Source organism: Marmota flaviventris, chromosome 4, assembly GCF_047511675.1.
Source record: "Marmota flaviventris isolate mMarFla1 chromosome 4, mMarFla1.hap1, whole genome shotgun sequence".
In the NCBI taxonomy this organism is placed as follows: Eukaryota; Metazoa; Chordata; class Mammalia; order Rodentia; family Sciuridae; genus Marmota; species Marmota flaviventris.
This window is the reverse complement of record NC_092501.1, coordinates 97,428,660-97,453,376: the sequence shown is the minus strand read 5'-3', so window position 1 is coordinate 97,453,376 and position 24,717 is coordinate 97,428,660. Positions and strand designations below refer to the sequence as shown.

The following is a 24,717-nucleotide window of genomic DNA, read 5'->3' as shown; positions in this document are numbered from 1 at the left end:
AATGGGGGACCAGATCTGGTCATATTTAGCTTTCAAAGTGAAGAGGCAGGTTGTACCCTGTAGCATGTGCATGTTGGGGTCCGGCCTACTGCAATGAGAATGCAAATCAGGGAAGGGGGAAAGCAGAATGCCCAGGAAGAGGACATGGATGTGGGACAGGCAGTTGGAGATTCCACCTTTCTGTGTTCCTCTTTCCTTCACCCTGATGTGGAGGTCACATGATCAGGTCAGTGTGACCCGTAATGGGAATGTGCTCCTGCTTGGCTGGGTTCATGAACCATCTCTTTACTTCCCCAGCACCTAAAATATCATCCTTGAGTAGAGATTAATTTATTTGGACAGATAATTCCTTTTCCTGGCATTCTTTTTGAAAACTTAGTGGCGTTTGAGATCGGATTCTTGTGTGTGAATTAAGCAATTAGGAAGCTTTCCTTCTGAAAATAAGGGCCAGTGTGCAGGAGAGCTCTAGTGGGAATGAAAGCCACTAGGAGAGTGAATGAAGCCACACTGGGAAACAGTGGGTGACTAACCAGAGAGAGTGGAAGTCAAAGCTCCGTTGACTCCTAGACTCCTTGGAGTTGTCTCAAGTCTTTCAGGACAAATACTAGGATGTCCGGCTCCTCCTCTTCTTTCTTTCCTTCTCCCCTTCTTTCTTTCCTTCAGGAAATATTTAAGTGCCTATAAGCATGAGATACTGTGTTAGGCTTTGAGATCCTAAGCTGAGACCCAGGTCTTTTAGTAAAGAGTCTGACAGTCCAGCAGAAGAAGAGCTCAAGGGTGGCTAAATTCACCAAGTGAATGAAGGTGGCATGAAGTGGAGGAAGCTCTACATTCCCAGTAGAAATGGAGCAGGCGCAAACATGTTGAGATGTGAAACAGCATGACGTTTGGAAATTGTAGAAAGGGTAGGGCGAGGTCATGACAAGGGATGAGGCTGGGAGTATTTTGTTTCAGGACTTCTGCACCCTGAAAAGTCACAGGGAAATGTAGGTGAGGTAGTAACGTGGCCAATGCTCACATTTATTCCTAAGGCCACTCTGGCAGCTGCATAGAGGAAGGGCAGGAAAGGAGACCATGGAACTAGGGCACTGGTGGATACTAAGTCTGAAAGTGGTATCTTTATTCTCACACGATTATTCTATTCATAGCAAGAGAATCATAAGTGATAATTACAAGTTTGATAGAACATTCTCACGCTTGTTCCTGCAAGGGAGAGGCTCATGATTATTGCAGTCAGCTTATGTTGATTAATGTGGATTTGCTGTGGAGGCCCTTCCCAGTGATATCTTACAAAGAGGCAGTCTACAGCAGACCCTGCTCCCCAAGCAAGGAAAATGACACATAAAAATCCTACCCTGACAGGCACCGTGGTGCATGCCTGAAATCCCAGAGGCTGGGAAGGCTGAGATAGGAGGATTGCGAGTTCAAAGCCATTCTCAGCAATGGCAAGTTGCTAAAGTGACTCAGTGAGATCTTCTCTCTAAATAAAATACAAAATAGGGCTGGGATGTGGCTCAGTGGTTGAGTGCCCCTGAATTCAATCACTGGTACCAAAAAAAAAAAAGACCCTACCCCCATTGTGAGATGATCACCAAATCCAAATTGGTCTGAGGTGAGGCCTCAGCTCAATCCTGGCTTTTGTCATGATGGTATGGATACTGACACACAAGGTGACACCTGGGGGACCCCTATGTGAGACATCCAGAGGGACTGACTGCTTTTGATGTTCCAGGATTGGCACATCATGTAGGGCCTAATGTTCATTGCCATAGAATCTTGTGGGAGGAGATAAAAATAATTCATAAAAAGAATGGCAGCTATTATGAATACAAACAACAATAAGTGTTGGTGAGGATGTGGGGGAAAAGGTACACTCATACATTGCTGGTGGGACTGCAAATTGATGCAGCCATTATGGAAAACAGTATGGAGATTTCTTGGAAAATTAGGAATGGAACCACCATTTGACCTTGCTATCCCTCTCCTCGGGCTACACCCAAAGGACTTAAAAACAGCATATTACAGGGACACAGCCTGTAATGTTTATAGCAGAACAATTCACAATACCTAAACTGTGGAACCAACCTAGATGCCCTTCAATAGATGAATGGATAAAATGTGGCATATATACACACTGGAATATAACTAAGCAATAAAAAGGATAAAATCATGGCATTTGTAGGTAAATGGATGGAGTTAGAGAAGATAATGCTAAGTGAAGTTAGCCAATCCCCCAAAACCAAATACTGAATGTTTTCTCTGATATAAGGAGACTGATTCATAGTGGAGTAGGGAGGGGGAACATGAAAGGAATAGACAAACTCTAGATAGGGCAAAGGGGTGGGAGGACAAGGGAGTGGGCATGGGGTTAGAAATGATGGTGGAATGTGATGGATATTATCCAAAGTACATGTATGAAGACACAAATTGGTGTGAACATACTTTGTGTACAACCAGAGATATGAAAAATTGTGATCTATATGTGTAATAAGAATTGTAATGCATTCTACTGTCATATATAAATTTAAAAAATTAAAAAATAATTAGAAAGCCTACATAAACATCAATGGCATAACAGAAAACAAAGGGGATTCCATTAGAATGTGCTTCCCAAATCTGGCTGCATAGAACTCACTTGGGGAGCCTCTGGTCTCCACCACTAGGGAGTCAGGTCCATGTAATTTCTGTGCTTAACGTAGTGACTGACTGGCACATGGGCTAGCTCAGTGAGTATGTTGAGAATGAATGCATCCCCAAGGTCCATCCTAACCCTGCGATTCCATGCATCTTTCTGGCTCAGAGAGGTAGAAGGGAGGTGTTTGCTGGAAAAATCCTTGAGGTAGGAAGAAGGACTCTTGATCACAGGAGCTGGTAACTAGATCAGTTTGGCAACTTTGCAGCTATTTTACATAAATGACAGGTGAGGGGTGGGGGGGGGAAGCTGGTTTCAATTTCCCACCTTTCTCCTAATTAGCATTTAAATTGAACGCAGCTTCTATTTGAGAAAGGTGAGCTGGCTTTTATAAAGCAGCAGATAGAATCTGCCACCTGCCATGGTTTAAGGTTTTGTCTGAGAAAACAAAATAAGTGTGAGAACCTAAGTGCCTGGCCTAGTGAGAACTAGCCAGCTAGCTCAGAAAACAGACAGGAGAGAGGCAAGGAGGGGCCCTGGGTCAGGACAAGAAACTCCAGGCTCGGATCAGCCAATTACTTGCATTTTCGTGTGGTGTCCAGTCCCTGTGGGTCCATGACCTGGCTATGGGAAGCACAGATAGAGACAACAGAGGAGGCCTCAAATTTAAATGAGGGCCTCTAGTGGGGAGAATCTTAACAACCTCAGCCAGCATCTCCTGTTCTATCCTCCCAGGTTCTCCCGCCCAGGTTCCTCACTGTCCTCTTCTATAATCTAATCCACTCTATCTAGGCTCTCAGTTGCCCAGAGTACCTCCTGCCCCATCATTGATTTGAACCTTTGATAATTACCTGTTGTAATACCTTTTGTTTTTATTTTTATTTTTCGGTACTGGGTATTGAACTCAGAGGAATTTTATCACTGAGCCACATGACCCCGTCATTTTTTTAAATCTTTTAGTTTGAAACAGGGTTTGCTGTATTGCTGGTGTTGGCCTTGAACTTGGGATCCTCCTGCCTCAGCCTCCCAGAGTCCTGCGCCACCATATTTGGCCCTTTTGTCTTTAAATAATAGGATTTTTAAATTATAAAAGCAGTGCATATTTATATAAAAGGTTTGGGAAATCAAGGAGCTTTACAGTTGACTTCTGGCTGTTTTGGAAACTTCTAAGAACAGCGATGCACACAGAGAAGTGGAAAAGGCTCTATCAGCTCCCTAGTGCCCTTTCTTATTTCCCAGAATCCAGCCATAGTTCATGGGCTGCACTGGAAGCCCCAACTTTGCCATGTGTCCCTGTGAATAAAGTCTTTTTTACACAGGAGAGTTCAAATGTAGATACAGAGACGATTAAAGAGACTCCTGTTGCATTGACTTAGAAATCAGTGCAGGGCCAAAAGACAATGACACCAAAATTCACTGTCTGAAAGAAAGGTGGCATTTTACTATGAATATGGGAGATCACACCCTCTTCTTCCTGCCATGGAAGAATGTAGTGTTGTGATGGGACACTGTGTGCCTCTTGGAGAAACTGCAGGAAACAGAGTCACCAAGCTCATAATCTTGCACAACAACATATTGTTATCTGAGTATGGGAGATGGGGTGCAGAGATGTAGAAGCCACCCATCCTGGGGGTGGCTTGGTTAGACCTGGGGCAGCTGGAACCCCTGGCTGTGAGTTGCCTCCTGTCTTGACCTTTGTTGCTGTACAAGTATTAAATTTTTTTCTGTATGTGTCATGATGTGACAAAGGTTGTTCAATAGATTGCAGCTTTGGTTCTATGAGAGGAAAGATAAAGTTTGTGTTGGCAAGCTTTCTGCTATTATGACAAAACAACTGAGATAATCATATGAGGAGGAAAAGATTGATTTTGGCCTCAGAATTTTAGAGGATTTCAGTCCATGGTAGCTTGTCCCTCTTGCTTTGGGCCTGTGGCAAGGCAGAACATCATAGTGGGGAGCATGTGTTAGAACAAAGCTTCTTGTCTCATGGCAGCTGGAACATTAAAGAGAGAAACAGAAGGAGGCCAGGTTCTGAAAGGTTCCAACTCCCAGGAGTACCTTAGGCTAGAGACTAAACCTTCAACACATGGGCCTTTGGAGGACACTGAAAATCCAAACGGAAGAAAGCTCTTAAGACGCACATCCGGAAGTCACTTGAATAAATCTTACAAACTGATAGGACTTTGTAGATTACATCTTGCCCAGACTCCCATTCCATACACATTTTGCACAGATGATCATCAGGTGGATTCCACCTGATGGGAAAGTCAATGCTTCAGAGAGATTCCTACCTTTTATGTGCAACTCTAAATTTTATAAAATTCTTCATTTTATTGAACCAGACATTTCTCCAATTATAGTTCATTATAACATGATGGTAATATTGATTTGACTTTTCTGATCCATAAATTTCCATTTACTTCCCTATAATTCCCACACTTTGACCTGATTCTGTCCTTTGAACCACGTAGAAGAAATTTGTACTATATCATAAGTGGCAGCCCTTCTGACATTGCCCTTCCTATAGGAGTTTTGTTTTAATAAAAGACTAATTTTTAGAATAGTCTTAGATTTACCAAAAAAAAAAAAAAAAGAGAGAGAGATAAAAGTTTCCACACACTACTCCCCACCATCTACCCAGTTTTCTTTATTATTTATATCTCATAGTGCATTTGTTATAAATAATGAACCAATATTGATATGTCATAATTAACCAAACTCTATACTTCATGCAGGTTTCCTTAATTTCTACCTAATGTCCTTTGTCTGTTCCAGGATCCCGTATTACATTTAGTTGACATGTCTCTTTAGTCTCCTCTTGGCTCTGACATTTTCTTAAACTTTTCTTGACAGGGCTTTATCCCAAGCCACCTGGACATGTGCACACACGTGCACACATATACATAAATATTTCTACACGTAGCCATCTGTATCTATATTAACTTAAACATGAGCTATATCTACAATTATAGTCCATTATAACATGATGGTAATATTGATCAGACTTTTCTGATCCATAAATTTCCATTCCAACAAAGAGAAACCTGGTTTCTACCATCTGCCTTCAACTTTTTGGGGGGATGGGCACCAGGGATTGAACTCAGGGGCACTCAGCCACTGAGCCATATCCCCAGCTCTGTTCTATATTTTATTTAGAGACAGGGTCTCACTGAGTTGCTTGGTGCCTTGATATTGCTGAGGCTGGTTTTGAACTCGAGATTCTCCTGCCTCAGCCTCCTGAGCTCCTGGGATTACAGGCATTTGCCACCCCGCCCAGCTGCTGTCTACTTCTTAATTGTTTATTTCCAATATATGTATATGACAGTTACCATAATGTTAATCTATGAGAATTTCTCTTTTGTTTTATTCTTTTGTCAAGTTAAGCATCATAGCTCCTTTAGCCATCTTGTTCATCCTCCATCAATTTCATGGGAAATGAGCACAGATCACTTTCTGCATTTTGCAAATGAGGAAAATTGAACTCTATCACTCATTCACATTCAAGGCACTAGTTGAAGTGTTGTGCACACATTAAAGTCATTCTTCCTCACAACAACCTTATGAGCTTGTTAATGATAATATGCTCGAGTAATAGGAGGAGAAGTTAATGACTCATCCAAATTCAGATAATTAATGAATAGTGGAACTGGATTCAAAATGAAAGAGTGTGACTTCCAAGTTCATGCCCTTGAGTATTGTCATGCCACACAGCTGCTAAAGGAATCTTTCTGAAGGATGGCTTTGCTTTGCACATACCGTACAAACCTTCAGTGGTTCACATTTTCCCATAGGATAAGACCAAGTTTCTTAGCCTAGCTTTCAATGCTTCTGCAACCCACAGCCAACCCTGTGCTCCAGCTTATCCTTTCTGAGCAGTGGAGACCCCTGGAGCATGCCTGGATACTGTTGCTTCTCCTAATGAGCATGTCGTCTTCCCTTCCTCTCAGTCCAGACCAAGCCCCGTGCATTCCAGAAGTCCCTTTCCCCTCCTCCTGGGCTCATTGCATTTATGGTGGTATCTTCTTTTTTTTTTTTTTTTTATCGACACTTGACACTCACTGATGTCCTTTGTCTGATATTTAGTCTGGGCTGTATTTTGTTGATGTACTTTCCATTCACCTGTTGGTCTGTCCATTGCATCCTCAATGCCAGCTTGTTGTTACTGCTGATACCTCCGAGTTTTAATATTCGTAAACCTACTTAATGAGAAGTTGGATTCACAACTGCAATATTTCCTCAGATATCATCACAGTCTATTCATAGATAACCACATCTGCATGTAGTGCACATTAGCAAATAAACCAACGTGGTCTGAGACCATGGCCCGTGCTCTGTGAAATCTTCTCTCCCTCAGATTACCTTCATATTCCAGGAGGTCAAGACCGAATATTCTAAATGCCCCCATCAGTACCGCTCTGTGGAGGACTCAGCTGTGCTAAAGGACAATAAATGTTGTACCTCAGTTGCCAATTTAAAAGGGTCTGGCCCCCTGTATCTCAGCTTTAGATGTGCTTCCTTCAGGTCTCTAGGGAAGGTCTGGAAGAAAGAGAATTCTAAGTTTTGTTTCAAAGAACAGAACTTGTGTTCAAACTGAAGGCTGTTTGCTAAACTTTAGTTATTTCAGTGCTGCCTTCATAATTTTTGCCATATCTCATGCTCCCTTTTATGTTTTTACTTGAATTTTGATTTCATCCTAAGTAATAACAACTGCAAAAATCACATGCTTAAAGTACTTCTTATAGTTTTTCAAATGGATAGCAAAATAAATGCATAGCCATTAGGTGATTGTCTATCTGCATCCTGCACAGAATTATGTCACCTACCCCTGTGGTGTGCTCACTACCTTGGAAAAAATTGTTCTAAGATTGTGGTCTTTTCCTCTCCACCCCTTTCTAGATGTGAAGCCTTTCTGATGAGAGCACTGGTATTCAGGCTGGGCACCTGTGTCCTGGCAGGTTCCACTAAGGCATCTTTGGGCATTTTGAGTTCTGGGCAAGACTAAGAGCATTTTCTTTCCTAAAGAGCAAGATAACATTAGCTCTACTTCTATTCTTTACCATCTACAAGGATGCTGGTTAAGACTGTGTTGGAAGAAAGGATATATTGATTTTTTAAGGTGTGAAAATCATAAGACAAGTGGATCCATCATTAGCACTTCTGGAAAGATTATTTGTGGGTAGTAATTCATTTCATGCATTGAGTACTTCTTTGAGCTTCTTTGAACTCTTCCTAGCTTGGGATCAGGAAAGCTGGCTTCAAGTATACCTTGCTTATTGTAAGGAAATGAAATAAAGGTCCAGGTGGCTTGGGACCTTATTACACTTTTCTTCTACTTGATTCAGGTTGAAAATAAGCCTTTGGCTCAAGTCCAGAAGCCACCCTCCAAGATCAAGAACCTCAAAATGACCCGACATTTGCATAAGGTAGGAAGTGTTGGTTAGTGACTTTAGGAAAGGACAAGGGCAGTGGATGGAAGAAATAGCTTTTTACAGGCACTTTTGGCCAACTCAGCATGACAATGAGAGCCCTTTATCCATATCACCATGCCTCTCTCCACACAGTTTTAAACATGGCTATTTGTTGATAGTTAGATTATCTCTTTCCAAATCAGTTAATCAATCAATGTAGGAGGGCAGTGACCCAAGTGAGAAGGTCAAGTCTATAAAGTAGCAGTAGAGGAAATGGGAGTTTTTGTTGCATCAAGAAAGATTTGCATTGTATAGCAAAAAGGCCTTCCCCATGTTTGGAAGGTAAAATATTGGAATGAGAATAATAATGGCTATCACTTATGGAATACTCTACATAGTTTCACAAAAGCTATGAGGTAGGTCCCATTTTTGAGAGTGATGAAATAATTAAGGCTGAGAGAAAGAATCAATGTGACCCATTCAGTGTCTACAGCTAGTGAGTGGTGGAATGGGGAGTCAACCCCAGATCCTGTGTGCTAGATTACTCTGCTCCCTGGAATCTTCTTTTTTTTTTTCCCTCCAAAAATCTGGGTTTAGGCTCATCCTTGTTGTGGGGAGGAGTCTAGAAGAAATGACCTCTGGAGAATTTTCTTATCTGAGGTTTCTATACCTTATCCAATTTCTCCTTCTATAGGGTACAAACACCAACATTACTTCACTCCCTTTTATGGATACCAAGGAGAAGAAGAATGTGATCAACCTCCCACACATCAGCAACAAAATTCTGCTGAAGCCTGGTGTGCTGTCCCGGGTGAGTACAGGGCAGTGGACATGCTCCTGAGCAGACAGGTGAAAGACCTAGCTTCAGTTCAGAACCACATCTAGAAAAGTCCAGGAAGGTGGGGGAAAGGAGTAGCAGCTAAAGAGTTGGGTTAAAGTCCTTTTCTCACTCTTTGTACTGAATATGAACTTGGGTAAATATGCGTTTTACTTTCTCTTACCTACAAAGTGGGCCTTTAGGGAGTCGTCAGGGGTGATTCATTGAGGAAAGGAAAAATGAAGTTGTGGTGTATAAATGATAGAAGAAAACAAAATCTTGTTTTCCTTCCATGTCATCTACCATTTTTTTATAGGGACCCAATAAGATACTATGTAGGAAAGTCGTAATAGGTGTTGTTATATAAATTCAAGTTTACATGTCCTTAAGCAAGTTACTTTATCTAGTTAGGAGCTGGCCTCCTCAAGAGCAATGATAAAAACTGTTCTCATCTCTTTCTACAGTGACACACCCCTGGGGTTGTCAACTGTATGCTCTAATGTGCATGTCTCCTGGGGCAAGAGATGAGAATTAGATACTTCCTTTGGGAGAAAGGTGGAGAAAACCTACTGTCTCTTAACTACTGTTTTCTCCCTGGAAAGGTAGGACAAATCCTGTCTGGATGTGAGTGTTTTGGGGCATATAAATAGTTTATGTCCCCCAGAAGAAGTTGAAGTAGTTCTTTATTACCAATTTCTTTCCTTGGACAGGAAATTCAAACGCACAGTCGTAAGCTGGCCTCTGAGTACAAGGCTTTAGAAGCACCTTTCCACCCTAGCATGAAGACTCATGAACACAAGGTAGAAGAGAAACCACCAAAGAAGCACAAGGTGCCTCTGATGGCAGCAGGTATGACACTGGTGGGGTGGGCAGTAGCAGCATAGGTGGTGGTTGGGGGGCGGTCAGTGTTAAGAGCTGAGCTGACCTGGAGAGGGCTTAGTGGCCATATGTTGGAGTAGTCAACTAAGGCTACAAATCAAAATGAAAGAAGTTAAGCCTTTACCCTCTTACTGAAACAGTATAAACAAGAGGTTGGGTAAGAGGAAGTACCAGCATCACACTGTTCTATTACCTACCTTGGAACTATTCAAGGTAAGCCTCAGATACATTAATGCAGACAGAGGGCACTGTCTCACTGCCTGGGGAGCCCCAACGAAAGACTTCTGTCATTTTACGGACTTAGGAACAGAGGAAAGTGAGTGGGGAGGAGCTAGGAGTGGACAAGTCCAGAATACTGAAAGTAAAGTGTCCTGAAAGTTCTGCCTTTCTCTTGACAAGGGGGTCTTGGCAGAGGTGCTTGAGGCAGGCCTCAGCTGGGTCTCCAATAGAGGGCTCTGAGTGGGGCCTTCTGGGTTAAACAGGCTCAGATGCCTTAGAGAATCAGTCGCCTGCCAGGAGAATTTGGTCCTCAGCTGCAGCTCTGGTCAGAGACTACAAGCTCAGGCTGTGGACCAAGTCTGGTGTGGGAAGACAGCTGCCTCTGTGGAGCCTGCCAGATTAAGCCTGGGTAATTGTCTGTTGTGAGGTCTGAAAGATCACACACAGTCTTCTGGCAGGAGCTACACTCCTCACAAAGTTCAGAGATTTCATGACCTCTTAGGATTCAAAGGAAGAGAACCAAAGTCCACTTAGCATTTACCATATGCCAACACCGTCCACTGCTCACAGCTTTTCTGCCACAGTGCTGAAGTTGAAATTGTTGTCCTTTTTAAATGATCTCAGGAGTGACCCTCCTGCCAGGAGATGATTTCAGTTCTGAGTTCATTCTGCCTTTACAGAGATGGTATCTGCCTCCTTCTATCTTGGGTCCTGATTCTGTCCTTTGGGCAAGGAACATGCCTTATTTAGCTTTGACATGACTGCTCTTCGGGTATATGAAGACAGTGGCCTTGTGCTCTATGTCTTTTTTTCTTTCTTTCTCCTCACAGTTCAACTTTTCAGCAGTTTGTCAAATAACATGGTGCCTCCTACCCTGATCCTGGCTTCCTGTCTCTGAGTACTCTTCATTTTATTCAAGTGTGAATCTCACTCCCCACCTGGCCCCCCTTGCCCTAATACAAACGCTCATGTGATCTGTCTCATGTAGATTAGAGAGGCACTAACAAGCATTTCCTCTATGGTTTGAAGTATTAGCTGGCTCCCCTGCAGGCCGGAGTGGGAGTAACCACAGGACTTTTTTTCTTTTTTTTTTAGTTTTATTGATTTTATTTTTTTTAAATACACGATAGAGAAGTGCATTACATATAGAGCACAATGTTTCGTATCTTTGTATATAGAGTATGTTCATGCCAATTCATGCTTTTATACGTGTACTTTTTTGCATTACAATTCTTATATACCACAGTTTTTCATATCTGTTTATATGTAAAGTATATTAACACCCAGTTTGAGTCTTCATACATGTACTTTGGATAATGATGTCCATCATGTTCCACCACCTTGCTAATCCGCTGTCCTCTCCCTTTCCCTCCCACCCCTCTCCCCTATCTAGAATTCATCTAATCCTTCCATGCTCCCCCTCCTTACCCCACTATGAGTCTGCCTCCTTATATCAGAGAAAACATTCAGCATTTGTTTTTTGGGGATTGGCTAACTTCACTTAGCATTATCTTCTCCAATGCCATCGATTTACCTGTAAATGCCATGATTTTATTCTCTTTTATTGCTGAGTAAAATTCCATTGTGTATATATGCCACATGTTTTTTATCCATTCATCCACTGAAGAGCATCTAGGTTGACTCCACAGTTTAGCTATTGTGAATTGTGCTGCTATAAACATGGATGTGGCTGTGTTCCTATAGTATGCTGTTTTGTAAACAAGGTACACTCATACATTACTGGTGGGACTGCAAATTGGTACAGCCAATTTAGAAAGCAGTATGGAGATTCCTTGGAAATCTGGGACTAGAACCACTGTTAGTTTGACCCAGCTATCCTTCTCCTTGGACTATACCACTGGACTTTTAAAGTTGCTTTTATGTCACCTGCCTGGTCCAGAAAACTTGTAGTTTTCAAACCTTCTCAAAATAAACTATTTGTCTGACCTGATTCCACATGAACTTGGACAAATATCACCTTAATGGTACACTATTGTTATAGGCTTTACTTCTGGACTTATTATTTTAAATATTTATAATAATAATGATAATAATAATAATTCATATTTTGCAGCAACCCATAGCTCTTGGGGCACTAAATTCTCTTTTCCCTTATGTTTGTGTTGTCATATTGAATTTTTTAAAATAGTTCCAAAACCTTGGCATTTATCCTTGTTATATTTCCTCGTGGGAATATTCTCCATGCATTATCTTTAAGAAACCACCTGTTTGAGGAAAAGGCTCATGAACTAGAAAAGACATCACATCATCTGCACTTTCGGTAATACCCTTGTTGCCTCAACTTAACTAACAATTATCCTGTTTTTTCACATAGAAGCCCTAAAGAATTTTAAGAGTAAGCTGTCTCCTTATGAGCAAAGTGAAATCCTGGGCTACACAGAGTTATGGTCCCTGGGGCTTGATGCTGAGAAACTCAATGTGGCTCCAGAGAAATTCAGCAAGACAAGTTTTGATGATGAACATGGCTCCTATCTGAAGGTGATGAGGGAGGAGGTCATGGTGACCTCAGGTGGCTTGGGTGCAATAGAGAGTATGGAAAGGAAAGCAAAAGGGGATATTTTATAATGTTTTGTGTTGAGATGACAGAAACTAGACATTCCAACAGATGCTAATGAGTGCTAAACCAAATAAACACCTTGTTTAAACATGAAATTTAGTATGCAAAATCTTCTAACAGAATGGTGATTTTCTTCAAGGGTATTTGGGATAACAAGTTTGCATCCTGAGTGAACTCTCACAGGCTATTCTCTTGCACTGTCCTGGACCCCTTGGAAAAGATCAGACTGGAGTAAGATGCACTTGCCCCTCAATCTCCCTTTTTGTCTCCTCCACACAAGCCTATTCATGGCTCCTTTTGTGTTTTATAGCAGATGTCATTCCCTCCACAGATAAGAATAGTTTTTGTCACTGTAGTGTCCCTCATGCACAGTGCTTTACTTCATTCCATTTTTCAAAAATTGATTGCAGAGACTCCTCTTTTTCTGACTGTACATCTGGGGATCCCAGGGTAATGCCTCTTTCTCGCCTGAGGATGAAATCTGGACAGTGACCCCCTCTTCTGAGGATGCCTGCATGAGTGACACTTAGTCCACCAGGCTGTGAGCTGTCTGCACTTTCCTACTTCTGGAAATTCCATCACAACTTGGTTTTAGGATATGAATCTTTGAGGGCTTCATAGAAGAGATAAATTTTCTTAACATCATGTTTCTCAAGTTTGACTGTGCACACAAATCACTTTGGGTTTCTGTACAGGTGCAGATTTGTGTTTAGCAGGTCTGGGGTGGGATCTGAGATTTTGCATTTCTGAAAAGCATCTTGGTGAAGCCTATACCACAGGTCCTTAGGTAACACTTCTAAGAAGCAAGGATGTGATTTTATCACTCACTCTTCATCTAGAACCCTGGTTTTTAACAATTTTAGGTCAAGGATCCCTTTGAGTATCTTCATCCCAGAAACATTAAGCTGTGTATGTGCAATGCTTTGGGGCATTAATGGGTCCTTGGTTAAGAATCTTCAATATAAACATTTTCTCCAATTCAACCACATGTCCACAACCCCTCACTCCTTGCTCCTTCCTTTGCTTTGCCCCACCTGAGTCTAGAGTCTCTAAGAAATTACCTGGGGTGTCAATACTACCTTTATGGGAATTCACTGGAACTCAGTTCTTTAGTCCCAAATCTTAGAGAAGTATGATTTGCATGGGGAGAGAGGGATAATGTGCATTCTCTGTAAGCTCCAATTTTTATTCCTATTTTATTCCAGCATATACACAAATATATAATTCCTAAACAAATGATAGCTACATTCTCACAACAAATGTTAATTGTAAAATTATTTACTGAGCACCTGTCATAAGCTTGGAATCTGTTAGACTCTGAAAATACAAAGGGAACTATTGTGAGTCAAGTAAGCACAACCGAAGTCCAAGTTGACATGTAAGCCAATAATTATGAGGCAACCAAACTGATGACATGAAGAAGATAAATGTAAATGCTTGAAAAATATATGCCAAATTTGTGCAGATTCTGTCCCATTTTCATGAAAGACCTTTTAGTCTAGACTAACCCTCTCTGATGTATCAGTAAAATGTTTTACATGCTCAAATTTATGGTGTTGATTCTTCTTTGTGATTAATCCTTTATCCTCAAACACACAGTCACAAACCAACCTGAAAAGTTGTGCACGCTCATCCCTCACCTCTTTCAAATTCATGTGTAATTGTAGAAAGCTGAGATCAAGAGCCTGATGACCTTAGAAATCATCTTATCCAGATTCTCATCTTCATCTTCACAGATGCGGTCACTCTAGCTCAGAGTACATAAGTGACTTATTTGAAGCCATCTAGCTCAAGTCTTTAATGGAAAATTTCCTGTGGTTTTAACTAAACACCTGGTTTCTTGCACAAGGATAGTCATGGGTGATTCTGGCTCTTAGAAAATATTACTCTCACCAAGAAGTCTGTATTAACTTCAGAAGGGGACTAAATATGAATAAGTATAAGAGAGGAACAAATCTGGTCAGGAAGGAACAGAACAGGCATAAAGCCTTCTCTGATTGATAGAGGCACATCAAGGGTCAGAGATAGAACTCCCCTAAAAGGGGGCTGATGTTGAACTTGAAGAGTCATGAAATGTCCAAAATAGAAAGAACTTTCAGTTTTATCCAGCCCCTTTACTTTTTAGGTCCCAAGAAAGACATGCAGGAAACCAAAGGGCTGGGACTAGCACCCAACATTTCCAAAGACTAACTAATGTTCTTTTCACTGCTTGACATTGATGGAGCCTGTGGAACTAACTGCCCCTGGCACCACATGGGTGGTCTTGGATCCAGGAGATCACCTAATCACTACAGTAACAGAAGGAAGGGTGGGAGTTCAGAACCACTCCCCTCCAAGGAGTGACCCATGATCTAGGGTCTGGCTCTTTTCCTCACCTCTGGCCTGGCTTCTGCAGGTCCTGCATGACCACATTGCCTACCGCTACGAGGTTCTGGAGATGATTGGAAAAGGGTCCTTTGGACAGGTGGCCAAGTGCTTGGATCACAAAAACAATGAGTTGATGGCCCTGAAAATCATCAGGAACAAAAAGAGGTGTGGCTCCATGGATGACATAGGCCATAGAAGATGGATTGCCTGTCTTCTAGCTGCTTCAGGACTCCAAACCTTTCTGCCTCTGCCTCTTCCTCTTATATTTCTCTTCATTCTCCCTTTCCTATTTCTCTCTCTTCATGTCTGAGTCCATGAAGGGGCAAAGCGGAAGTAAGAGTGTGGAGTTATTAGTGCTTTCTGCGGTGTTAGACATTTCTGTTGGGGTTGTGGTAGGGTCTGAGAAAACGGGCTAATTGCTGCACTATGACATGATACCTGTGTTTTCTGTCCTCATTCCCCACCCTCCCTGCCACTCCCCAATCACCTCAGATTTCACTACCAGGCCCTGGTGGAGCTGAGGATCCTGGAAGTCCTCAGAAGGAAGGATAAAGACAACAAGTACTATGTGGTACACATGAAGGACTTTTTCTACTTCCGGAATCACCTCTGCATCACCTTTGAACTTTTGGGGTCAGTCTTTTTGATTCATTTTCTTTTGAAAAGTTGCTTAAGGGAACTTGAAGAAAAACTTTGAAGTCATAAAACTAGATTTTTCTGGGCGTGAATATCTAGTGACTAGTGTAGACATAGCAGTCACACAGTTATCTAGCAGGTCCAGGAGTGAGGAGAACGGGACCCAAAACGGAGATCTCACCCCATTCCTCAGTAAACCTGTTATCTGCCAGCATACTCATGTTGTGCTTCCCTGGTGCTGAGGACTAAGTACTGAGTAGGTGGAAAGTCCAAAACAAGGCCTCTGCCCTCAAGAGCTAAATTGAAACATGTTTAAAAGGACTTTCTTTGCTATCATGTTCCCCACACACTGGCTTCCCATCTCTATGGTATAGAGGCTGAAACCTAAAAGAACAGGAAGCTGGATGATCAGAGTGGGAAAAGGACTTTAATTCTGAGTAAAGAAGGAGAAGGGCAGATATTTTGGGTAAGAGAGCAGAGTCTTGATTTAAATAGATTGAAATCATTTGGGTGAATATTGGAACTGAAAAAGCATTCTAAATGGGAAAATGCATGCTAATTTGATTATTCTTCTCTCTGAGAAGTCAATATGCTGCAATTTAAACAAGCCCAGAAGACATTTAGCAAAGGAGAAAAATCAGGGTGAACCCTTAGAAGACACATGTTTCTGGATTCCCTGAGTTAGTACTTGGTGCTCCCACGACACCATCACTGATGGTGCGGTTCTAGGAACAGGCTATATTTGAGAGGGAGCATGGGCACTCCCCTCACCATCTCTGATAATTACAAAATGTGTTCTATCCTACCATATGCAACACGGCATCGTCTTCTGTGGAGCAAAACAGACAGTCCAGGCTGCCTTTCTTGCCCATTAATCACAATGCCCAGTTAGGACATCATTGTACTTTAAAAGGGCTCTGTGAGGTCAAGAGAGGCCAGTGTGTAGAAGGAGAATCCTAAGCCTAGTAAGGTGGAGGTGCCCAGGTCAGGATGGCATTTCTCTGTTGTACCTCTCAAGAATGAATGGCTTGCCAGGCACAATGGTGCACACCTGTAATCCCAGCAGCTCAAGAGACTGAGAAAGGAGGATTGCAAGTTCAAAGCCAGCCTCAGCCATTAGCAAGGCCCTAAGCAACTTATTGAGACCCTATCTCTAAATAAAATATAAAAAAAGTGTTGGGGATGTGGCTCAGTGGTTAAGTGTCCCTGGGTTCAATTCCTGGTACAAAAAATATGGCTTTCTAAATACCACCAAGGCTAGATAATCTTAGAAATGGAAGATCAGGAAGAGCCTGCAGAGTCATTTCTAGGTCCTTCTCTTTCCTTCCTATCTTTGTCTCACAGTTTGCACAGAGATCACAAACTGGCAATTTACAAACAAGTTTTTCTTTTTAAAATGCTTGGCATTAGTTTCCAAGACTTGTAAGTTAGCAGATTTCATATAATTGAATATGATTTTATATAATATTTCAGGATTCTACCTCTCTAGAGAACTGAGGATTATCTGGCAAGAGCCAGCCTTCATTATAGCAAAGCCACAGTTAGATGGGACCAAGCAGCCACACTTGTCTTTAATAGAGTAGGAGTCCCTCATTTACCTTAGCTCTTGTCAGCACACTCTCTTTCTCCTTTACCTACAATATTTAGATAATCTTGTTAGGTCAGGGTAGGAATGACTTGGTTGAGTGACTAGTGGGCTTCCGGGGCCCTTCCAAGGGCCTGAGAACTATGACTATTATAGAAATTTGATCCAATCTCTGAACCCACACATGTAAATGAAGTACTTAAGTGGCTTTGTCATGTAAGAAATCGGGGTACATTGGAGAATCCAGCATGTTTGAGTGCCAATCTGGGTCTACCCTGAGTCACTGAGAAGGCTCAGTTTATCAGAAAGAAAAACCTTGCCTACTGATTTGAGATTTACTTGCTTCTAGAAGGGAATCCAGATAACACAGGATTACTTGAAGGTTCAAACTTGGATACTTTTTATACTCATCACTTTTTCTGTCTTTCCCAGAATCAACTTGTATGAGTTGATGAAGAGTAATAGCTTTCAAGGTTTCAGTCTATCGGTAGTTCGGCGCTTCACGCTCTCTGTATTGAAGTGCTTGCAAATGCTTTACGTAGAGAAAATCATCCACTGTGATCTCAAGCCTGTGAGTATAACCTCTGTCCTGCCAGGAGAGCAGGTTCTCTTTAGTGGCAGTTAGGGCAGCCAGCATGGCCAGGGCTTCCAGAGTGGCAGCCCTAAATTTCCTGCTTATAGGCTAAGTGAGATGCAGTGAAGCCTGAGGCACACATTTTGGAAGGACTAAGAGAGGTGTAGTGTACTTGAGGCAGCTAAGAACCAGAGGGGTTTCCTGCAGAAGTGGTAGGGGTGAGTGGTGGCTGTCTTGAGCATCAAGATGTTCCACAAGTAGTTGTGGGGGTCTGGGTTTACCCACTTTTGCCCTTTCAATCATTAGTCGCTTATAGTTCTTAAGAATTCTTGCTGGATTCTAGAGTTTTCCCTTATCTGTTCTGCAGAGGCTTGTGCCATTCACGAAGATGGATCATTCTACTACTCTGCTCTGCTAAGTCCTTACTAGATCCACTGTACTCTGTGTTGCTCCTCAGGTATGGCCCACCTCAGACCACTTCCTCTCCTTCAGTGGCTGTGCCCTTCTTACTTGTCATGCTAGTATTGTATTCTTAGCTCATTCTGTGTCTCCCACTGGACTGCAAGCTCTCCCAAGGTCAGACTGTTATGTCCCCAGGACCTAATATGGTGCCTGTGAGAATAATGGAAGGCAATAAATAAATGCTTGTTAAATGAGCCAATGATTGCCAATATGAAGAAGTAATACTATAGAGGTAGCTAAGGACAACATGTGAGGAACGCTCGTTCCAAAAGTAATCTGACCTTCACAAGGTGAATATCCCTTAAGTTCCTTACTCCCTTCTCTGCACCCCCAAACATGATTTAATTTTTTTAAACTGTTACTCATAAATAAAATTGAGGATATTTTTTGTAACTTAATATTGTAAAGATATGGGAGGACATTGCTTTGTTCTGCATTTCCAAATTCCTAACCTTTAGCTTTGCGGTTCCAAAAATTCACAATGCCCATGGTTCTTGGGCTTAGGGAAGTGACTTTCACCAAGGAAATCTGTAAGACACTTAATGGCTAAAATATAAAGTAACAGATTTCCTTGACAAAGTATATCAAGTAGACCAAATATGTGCATCCCTTTGGACAACATACACACAACCAGCAGGGTATTTTGTGAGTAAAGAATCAGGGAATTATTCTTATGGACTTCATGGTTAGTATGGATGAGCTATGATCGCTCATTGCATTTGTCCCTTCCCTGGAATTCTTTCTACCAAAAAGATGGGAGATGAGAGGGTATGGTAGTCAGCTTTTGGTCCCTGTGATAAAATACCTGAGATAAACTACTTACAAAGAGGAAAGATTTGTTTTGGATCACAGTTTTCAGAGGTTTCACTCCATGGTTGAATGGCTTCAACCATGTGATGAGGCAGAACCTGGCATTAGGAGTTCATGGCAGAGCAAAGCTGTTACCTCATGCGGCTGGGAACCAAAGAAAGAGACAGGGTCCCAATATCCCCTTCAAAGGCACAACCTCAGTGACCTAACTTCCTCCAATTAGTCCCAGCTCCTAAAGGACCTACCACCTCTCCACAGTGCCATAGGCTGATGACTAAGCCTTCCACACAGCAAACTTTGGGCTTTTATCATAACAAAGGGCCAGCCCCATCTAGTGAATGGGTCTTCTTTCCATTGGGCTAGAGACTCACTAGAAATTCTTTTAAGATTTCTGCTAATTATCCTCCTTGCATTAACACAAACATTCTTTAGAAAAGATACCGTGGAGCAAATTTGGATTTTTAGTTTTGGTACCAGAGGCTTCAGAAGAGGCCTGCTATGTCATATGTGCCATGTTATGTACTCAGCACGCAATCACATGATCCATTCATTGAGGCACAAGTAGGACTTTAATCTTCCAACCTCAGCCAGTGCTGAAAGGATAGCCCAGAAGCTCGACCTTGTCATTTCATGGGTTCCCCAAAGTCAGTGTGAGACACACAAACCCCAATCTAACTTATTTAGATACTTATTTATTTGTTGATTTATGTTCTTTATTGTCATAGTGGTAGGTCTACAGGGGCATTAAACCAATTCAGTGATATTTGTAAGGCAAGTGAGGCACAGAACTGGGTGTGGAAGAAGATATTAATAAACCCACCATCTTCAGGAGTTACATAATCAATATGGGGAAAGATATATGCAAAACAGTGAATAATGAATCCAAAGAAGGTGTAGACTACAAATCAATGGGAAATAAGAGCAAGAGAGTACAATGGAATGTGGAGAAGATGCCAGAGGAGGAGTTTGAAGGTGGTCAGATTTGAACTAGGCCCTGTAGGGGTGAGCATTTAAGTAAGTGGAGCACCTTGGACAACATTAATTTTTATAAACTTGACCTGTCTTTTTTCTCTTTGTGCTAGGAAAATATAGTACTATACCAAAAGGGCCAAATCGCAGTTAAAGTTATTGACTTTGGGTCCAGGTTATGAGCACCAGAAAGGTAGGTTCCCCACTGTCTTGAGTTCTCCCATTGCAATTTCTCTTCGTTTACACACAAGACTACCTGGGTTCCAATCTAGGACCAGCCATCCAGGGTTACTAGTATGATTTTGAACAAGGTGTTTCACTTCTCTGAGCCTAAGTTTCCTCATCTATAAAATGAGAAATTAGATTCAAATACCATAGAGGCTCTTTAAAGATCTTATATTCTGTGGACATGAAGTTACCAATAAACATTGGGTCACAAAACTAACTACATGTGTATCAGAAACACCTTGGGGCTTTGAAAAATTATAGTTTCCAGGACCTCACCCTACTAAATTTCTGGAGAGTGCACAGGAGTTTGCACTTTAGAAAACAGCCATTCTAATGTTTGGGATTTACTATCCTAGATTCTCTAGGCTTTGTACTTTTTTTCCAAACTAGAATGCAGGAAGTAGCCCTGGAGCACATTTGCATCAACCTTTATTGGATTTGATTTAAGATCAATTAACTTGGCTTCTGTCAAGACTGATGTAGAAAACATGTACCATTCAACAAATGTCTATTTTCTGGTATTCATCATTTGCTGGTTTGGGTACCAAAACCAAAACATGAAATATTACCTGTCCTGGGTTGCTTATGTATAATGTAAGAGACAGAAAGATTTAAAAAAAAAGTAAAATAAAATAGGTAGAATGATTGGGAAGATACACAGGCTCTATTAAGGGCACGCACACACAAAAAGACTGTGGGACCAGCCTTCCTGGTGTCAGAATGTGTCAGAGGGAGCCCTCTGAGGCTGCAGAAAGGACTATCGGATAGGTATTCCCAAATAGTCTGCAGAACCACTTTGGAGGACCTATCTCCTTAATATATTTTTCCATATGGATCCTATAAGAATTCCATCCAGAAAACAATGCTCCCCATAAAGAACTTGTATGTTTACTCTTTTTAGATATTGGCGACTGTATTAACCTATTAGTTGCTATTTATCTTGGGCTGCCAGGATGCTCAGAACTGAGTTTGCAATTACTGTATACTTGCTTTCTGACTGTAACGTCCTCCTTTATATTTCTCCTGACTTTCCTTTTATCTTTGACTATGAGGCACTATGGAGTATGGATACTGGAATTGGACTTCCTGGTTTCAATTCCCAGCTCTGTTCACTGGAAGCTGAATGACCTTGACAATTCATTTAACCTCAGTTTTCTTATCTTTAAAATTGAGACAAAAATTGTACCTGCTTCATAGGGCTTTTGTAAGGATTGGAAGAATTCATCTACATAAAGCACTTGGGATAGTGCCTGGCACATGCTAAGCACCACACAGGTGCCATTAAATTTATGATTTAAAGTACCCTATATATATGAACTTGGCATAGTACTCAAATTCATTTTGGAAAAGGCATGGTATAAAAGTTGTTTTTAATCAAACATTTATTTTAAGTTACAGAATTATTACATTCTTATAACCAATCTAAACATTAAAGAAGTGATTATAGCCCCTCTCAATCCAGGAAATCACAACATAGGAAAAATCAAAATGTTCCATTTCCCTGGTTTTAGATTCCTTATCTATAAAATTTAGGCCCCCTACAATATAATCTTTCTATCTTTATTTGCTGAGATTTTTGTTGAGCTTTTCTTTTAGTACTTCATTATACAATAAATATATATATATATATATATATATATATATATATATATATAAATATATTGAATAGACATTGAATTTAAATTTTGCATTTTGTACACTTCCAATTCTGATATGCTTCCCCCAGTGCCAAATCACAATACTGTCAGAAATTATCTTTCCAAAGCTCACCTGACAGTTTGAAAACTTAGTTTATATTAGTTTTATGGTTTGCTTCTTTAAAAACTTGTCTGACATAAAGTATTTTAAAGTACCCTGCTTTAACTTGCTCAGAACAATGCCTACTTTGGAGTTCCTTATCAATCATCAGGTTGTTGTGAGGATTTGATGATGTTTTGTTTTTGATGTTACTTTCATCTTGCAGAGCTCAATAGGGTAAGAAGGTGGGGATAGGGGGATTCTAAATTATCTGCCATCTTTAATTGCCAAACTATCCTGGAGAGGGGGCCCTGGAGAGAAAGCCAGCTTGCCCACATCAGATTTCTCTTTTTGCCCTAACAGTATACACCTATATCCAGAGCCGGTTCTACCAAACCCCTGAGGTGATTCTGGGTCACCCCTACAATATGGCCATTGATATGTGGAGCCTGGGCTGCATCTTGGCAGAGCTGTACACGGGTTACCCTCTGTTCCCGGGGGAGAATGAGGTGGAGCAGCTGGCCTGCATCATGGAGGTGAGGAGGAAGGCCTGCTTGGTTGATGTCCTTGGATGGCTTCAGTCCTGACATGGGGCTACATCAGACTCATCAAGGGCAGTGGCCTGCATACTATTTTTTTTTCCTTTGGTCAAAGTTTCCCTAAAAGTGTTTTTGAAGTTACATACTTCTTGTACATTTTTGAGAACTAACATTTTTATTATAAATTTACATAGTTTCAAAGGATGCCATTTCCCCTTAATGTAAATTGTGACATTTAAAAATAAAACTGTTAAAGCAATCTTTCAAATATAGCCAAAAGAATTAAAAAAAAAAAAAAAAAAAAAAAAAAGAGTGACCTAATACCCACCAAAATCTACCTTTAAAAGGACATGAATAAGTTCTTTAACAGTTGTACCTTTCTTTAACTCTTTTTCCTCCTTGAATGAACTTTTTAAATTCTACCTCATATATAGAATTTTATTCTAATTTAATATAGCTTTATTTTTAAATATATCAATCACTATAACTTCAAATTTTTATTATCATAAGCTCCATGTGTAGAATTTTTTTCTCAAGAGATCACTAAAATAGAACTAGTGCATAAATTAAGATAATTAGTAGGCATAAAATGTGAAATTTTACTTCACATTGTATATACCTCTTAGAAGAATAAATGGAGCTGAGTTTTCTCTTTTTCCCATTAATTCTTATACCTGTAAGTGAACACTACTTCTTTTTAAAAAAATTTTTTTAGTTGTTGATAGACCTATATTTTATTTATTTATATGTGGTGCTGAGAATTGAACCCAGTGCCTCACACATGCTAGGCAAGTGCTCTACCACTGAGCCACAAACCCAGCCCCAACATTACTTCTTGCTACAATGAACAGGCTCAGGACCAGGCCATTACAATACATTGATTCCAAAGATGTGAACCCAGGAAGGAAAGCTGTTCTAGTTATGTTGTCTCATTCTATGACTTTTTTTGAATTCTGTGTAACAGTTGAATAATGATCTATCATCAGAAATTATTTTTATCAACCTATCAGCTGAAACAAATAATTGGAAATTATCTGACAAAAAATAGGTAGCGTTCAGTAATGACTTTTGCTCTTTTAACCTGGGAGGACTATTTCCCAGTAAAAAGGCTTTACTAAGACTCATCACAGGATTATTAATCACATCTCATTTTTTTTTTTTCAATGAAGTTTTCTTGTAGAGCTAAACTAGAGAAAATACCTAACAATTTGAAAAATTCAAATTTTAGGATTTTCCTAGTAAACTGATAAAAGTTTGACCGTGAATCTCTCTAAATCAAAAGCTAAATTTCTGTTTTCTAGATTGTCTCAAAGTTAATCAGTGTCACATGCCTTTGAGAAGTATTAAATATAAATGATTTCATTTGTTGTTTGAAACTAATAATAAAATATTAAAATAATTTAGATGAAAATATCTAGAAATGGTAACTATGGTGGAATCAACACTGGCCTGGGAGTTAGTAAATTTGGGGTCTAGCCCTTGTTCTGACTTTTTGGCAAGTCATTTCCCACTCTGGACTGGAAAATGAAGGGGTCAGACCAGACGACTTCTAAGGTTAGTAATGATTTTTATGAAATATCCCTGAACCATTCCTGCTTCTAATACCAAGGTGAATGGGGCATCTGGCTTGAGCTTCCCACTGCCCCAGGACTGACTCAGTTTCCCCTTGATATCTGTAGGGTTGAGGAGCAGGAAGGCAGGATTGTGCATGGATTATGGCCAGAAACCTAGGGCTGAGAGCAACCCATAAATTTCTTTATCTGTACACTCCTATAAGGTTCAGTAGAGAAAAGTGAATAAGTAGGCCTACACTTTTCTTTCCAAGAAGGAATTTATCTTACAAGAAATGACTTCTCTGGTGATTTGTATCTCCTTTCCCTCCCTTCTCTTCCCGGTGTTCCATGCTGGGGTGTGTCATTCCTAATTCAATGTGATCAGCATGTACCGACATTGAGATCTGGCTGCTATCAAGGTGGCTTGCCTTTGTTGGTGCTGATGTATGTTTAGAATAGCATGTGAATCTTAAGATACTGAGACAGCCCTGGAGACATGAGCTCTGGGTCCGCCATGCTACTGACTTGATGTCATCACTTAATATCCTCAAGTTCTTATCTGTAAAAGGCAAAATGTGGCCAAAGTCCCACCTAGCTCTTAACAGTCTTTGAATCTGTGACTTCACCAAGAGTGAACCAACTACACTGTGCTTGTTGAAGGTGCTGGGTCTCCCGCCAGCCCACTTCATTCAGACGGCCTCCAGGAGACAGAAGTTCTTTGGTA

General features: G+C 40.9%; 1 protein-coding gene across 1 annotated transcript in view; it reads left to right on the top strand.

The window, feature by feature from the left end:
• LOC114084379 (uncharacterized) overlaps positions 1–24,717 on the top strand; it is a 60,523-nt gene that overhangs the window by 15,657 nt on the left and 20,149 nt on the right. Inside the window, 6 exon segments of the mRNA XM_071611407.1 lie at positions 7,975–8,055; positions 8,735–8,851; positions 9,568–9,706; positions 12,291–12,454; positions 14,929–15,065; positions 15,393–15,533. Coding sequence (XP_071467508.1) covers positions 7,975–8,055; positions 8,735–8,851; positions 9,568–9,706; positions 12,291–12,454; positions 14,929–15,065; positions 15,393–15,533 — 779 coding nt within the window.